Genomic DNA, 3,427 nt, shown 5'->3' on the forward strand with positions numbered 1-3,427 from the left:
GGAAAGAAGGAAGACTATCAATGGTAGAAGAGAAGAAAGGCTTTCAGTAAGAGTGAAAGTGGTTAATTTTGTGGAAGACTGTTGCAAGCCTCATCCCTCAAGCCTTGTGACACCTGCTATGTGACAGGCACAAGGCCTGGTTCTTGAGATATTAATAACCGGATGTTGAGGGCCTGCAGGTGGCATGGTGGTTGGGGCACTGGATTCCCACATGAGCAACTACAGTTCAAGTCCCAGACCTGGCGGCTTGCCTTCTCCCTTATATATTATATATTATTATTATTAAGATTGCATTGGGAGTTGGCAAGTCAAGTAAGATCTAGAAAACAAGAACTTCCACAATGCTGTCAAGAGACATTGCTGTTTAAATGGTTGATCGTGAAATCCAGTCTAGCTAGAAACAGCAGAGGAATCAGAAGTGAGAGATTGACTGAGCCTCAAGAATAGTGAGTACTAAGAAACCAGAGGGTAAACAGAAGGTGAAATGCAGGGACCAACAGATGGCATAATGGCTATGTCGCTGGACTCTCATGTAGTCAACTGTGGTTCAAGTCCTGGACCCAGCAGCTTAAACTCATGCCAGGTACGTGTGTGTGCATGCCCAAAATCCCAAGAGGAAAATGGAGGAGAGGGGATTGTGGTATGGCCATAGCCCTGGAGTGGTGATTTCTTGGGGCCAGCAGGTGGTGTGATGGTTAAGGTGGCTGGACTCCCACATGGCTGACCATGGTTCGAGTCCCAGACCTGGCAGTTTGCCTTCTCACTTTTCTTCTCTCTCTGTCTCTCTTGGGTCAACTTCAATAAAATAAATAAATTAATAAAATAATGACAATGAATAAAATAAAATAAAATAATTCTTTAAAAGAAAAAGAGGGGGGTACCAGCAGTTAGCATAATGGCTATGTCATTGAACTCCCATGTAGTTGACTGCAGTTCGAGTCCCAGACCTGGTGGCTTAAAACTCACACTGGGCACGTGTGCGTGAGTGCCCAAGATCCCGAGAGGAGAATGGAGGAGAAGGGATTGCGGCATGGCCATCCCCCCTGGGGGGGGGTAATTTCTTGCTTTCTGTCTCTCTGTCTCTCTTTGTCTGTCCGGCAAGTGCACGCTCCCTATAGCAAAAACCTCTCAAAAAAAAAAAAAAAAAAAGGGGAAATCAGATGGAGGGAAGAAATATTTTCTACTTTGCTAGGAATCTGTAGTTCTGAAACCATAAGTCCTGTTGTCTTTTGAAATCCCTTGACTACTCAAAGTTAAATTTCATTAAAATTTTTAACTCATTTCATTGTGCTGTATTTCAGAATGACAACTCAGGACATAGGAACAGTAGTTTTCTAGAAAGTCCAAAACTTGCAAGTCTGGGCTTCCCTAAGGTCCAGGATCCAGCAGCAGAGGATGATTCGGAGCTCGATTTGGCACTGGAGCCCATGCTGGAGTCAGAACAGACTGGGATGGATCTGGACCTAGACCTGGATCAGGAGCTGGAGCCTGATTCTGAGCTGGATCCGGATGCAGAGCTCAGGCTCGAAGCTGAGCCTGAGACTGAGCCTGAGCACGAGCCCGAGCTTGAACCTGAGCCTGACCAGGAGTTGAAGGGGGAGCCCGAGGACAAACCCAGGCCCAAATCTAGGGCTCGCGCTCCTCGTGGGCAGCGGTACTGGCCCCCATATCGGTCTGTGGCTCCCAGGTCTTCATCTCAAACTCCACCTTGGACACGGTCAATGGAGAGGAGGCATCACCCTGCGGATTCGTACTCGCCCGAGGGCAACAACAAGGATGCCTAGGAGAGGACATGGGAATAAGACGTCAGTTAACCTTGGCGAATCCTCTCCCTCCAAAAGGGGTCACTCGGTCAAGAGACCTAGATCAGACACGAAGCAGCTGTACCTGTTTCGTGACTCCCTCACCTGCCGGCCTTCTTTACTCAGCACTGGGATCGTACCCCAGAAGGCATTGCTAAGTGCCGACCATCACCTCTGACTCCCTGTCCAGGCCCCCTTCATCTCGCCTTCAGCAGATTCTATTGGTGGATTTCCTTCACACACCCTACGTTTCTGGGCTTTGTGCCAGACCATCTCTAACTCACTCCTCTCATCTCTATACATGACGCTCAAATAAAATACATAACTTCAGTTACATTTGGGTCCTTTCTTTTCTTTTCTTTTTTTTTTTTTTTTTTGAGAGCTTTTTGCTATAGGGCTCGTGCGCTCACCAGAGAGACAAACAGACAGAAAACGAGAAATCACCCCCAGGAAGAACGGCAACGCCGCAATCCCTTCTCCTCCATTCTCCTCTTGGGATCTTGGGCACACACGCACACACGCCCAGCATGAGTTTAAGCTACCGGGTCTGGGACTCAAACCACGGTCGACTACTTGGGAGTCCAGTGACATAGCCATTACGCCAACTGCTGGCCCCCATTTGAGTCCTTTCTGTACCTTCCCTCTTCTCTGTAATCTGTATTCCTAAGGAAATACCAAATGGGAGGGATTCCAGAAGAAAGTGAATGTGGTGAAGGAGAGATGTAGCGTCTGTATCTTCTATCCAAGGGATCTTCACTGCAGTGATGGGAGGAATGGGGAAGTGGCAGGATAAGCCAGGCCACAGGTAAGCCTTGCCGTACAAAGACCAGCTAAGCTCCCAGCACTTCTGCTGTAACTCCCAGAAGTCAAGATCTTACCTGGTTTCATGAGGCCAGTGAGCTCGAGCAACATTAGCTTTTGGGAACTTCCCCTTGTCAGTTTCAGATCCACCACTACTTTTTCTTTACATGGCTTTAAGACACAAACCATCTGGAATATGTACTCTAGGTAGACCAGACTTAGTTCAAATCCATGGTATACACAGAACCTCTAGGAATCAAAACAGTCAGTCATTGCTAGTGATATCCATTAAAAAATTTCCCTTAGGATCAGCAGTTGGTGTAATGGCTATGCTGCTGGACTCCCATGTAGTTGGCCACGGTTCGAGTCCCGGACCTGGTGGCTTAAACTCATGCCAGGCATGTGTGCATGCGTGCACAAGATCCCAAGAGGAGAATGGAGGAGAAGGGATTGCAGTGTGGCCATCCCCCCCGGGGGTGATTTCTCACTTTCTGTCTCTCTGTCTCTCTTTGTCTTTCTGGTGAACACACGCACCCTACAGCAAAAACCTCTCAGGAAAAAAAAAATCCCTCTTTTTCAGTAAAAACTGTCTAGTATTAAGCTATGACTAGAGGAAAAATAGAGACTCCTGAACAAAGGTATGAAATCTGGAATTTTAGTTCCAACTCAATAAACATGACTTCTCCTGCCTGGGTACTCAGTTTCACTGGTTTGTTAAATTAAAGTCTTTGTAAAATACATACACCATCTGGGCCCGCAGGTGCTGTCATTGTTAAGGTGTTGGACTTCCACACGGCCGACTGTGATTCAAATCCCAGACCCAG

At 47.2% G+C, this 3,427-nt stretch overlaps 1 protein-coding gene across 1 annotated transcript in view; it reads left to right on the plus strand.

Moving 5' to 3' along the window:
- LOC102484559 (testis anion transporter 1-like) overlaps positions 1-2,109 on the plus strand; it is a gene marked incomplete at its 5' end in the record, with an annotated part of 14,909 nt that extends 12,800 nt beyond the window's left edge. Inside the window, one exon of the mRNA XM_006144238.2 lies at positions 1,302-2,109. Coding sequence (XP_006144300.1) covers positions 1,302-1,784 — 483 coding nt within the window. The remainder of the gene's footprint in view (positions 1-1,301) is intronic.
- Between the last annotated feature and the right edge of the window lie 1,318 nt (positions 2,110-3,427).

This window comes from Tupaia chinensis, unplaced genomic scaffold, assembly GCF_000334495.1.
Source record: "Tupaia chinensis unplaced genomic scaffold, TupChi_1.0 Scaffold000116_1, whole genome shotgun sequence".
In the NCBI taxonomy this organism is placed as follows: Eukaryota; Metazoa; Chordata; class Mammalia; order Scandentia; family Tupaiidae; genus Tupaia; species Tupaia belangeri.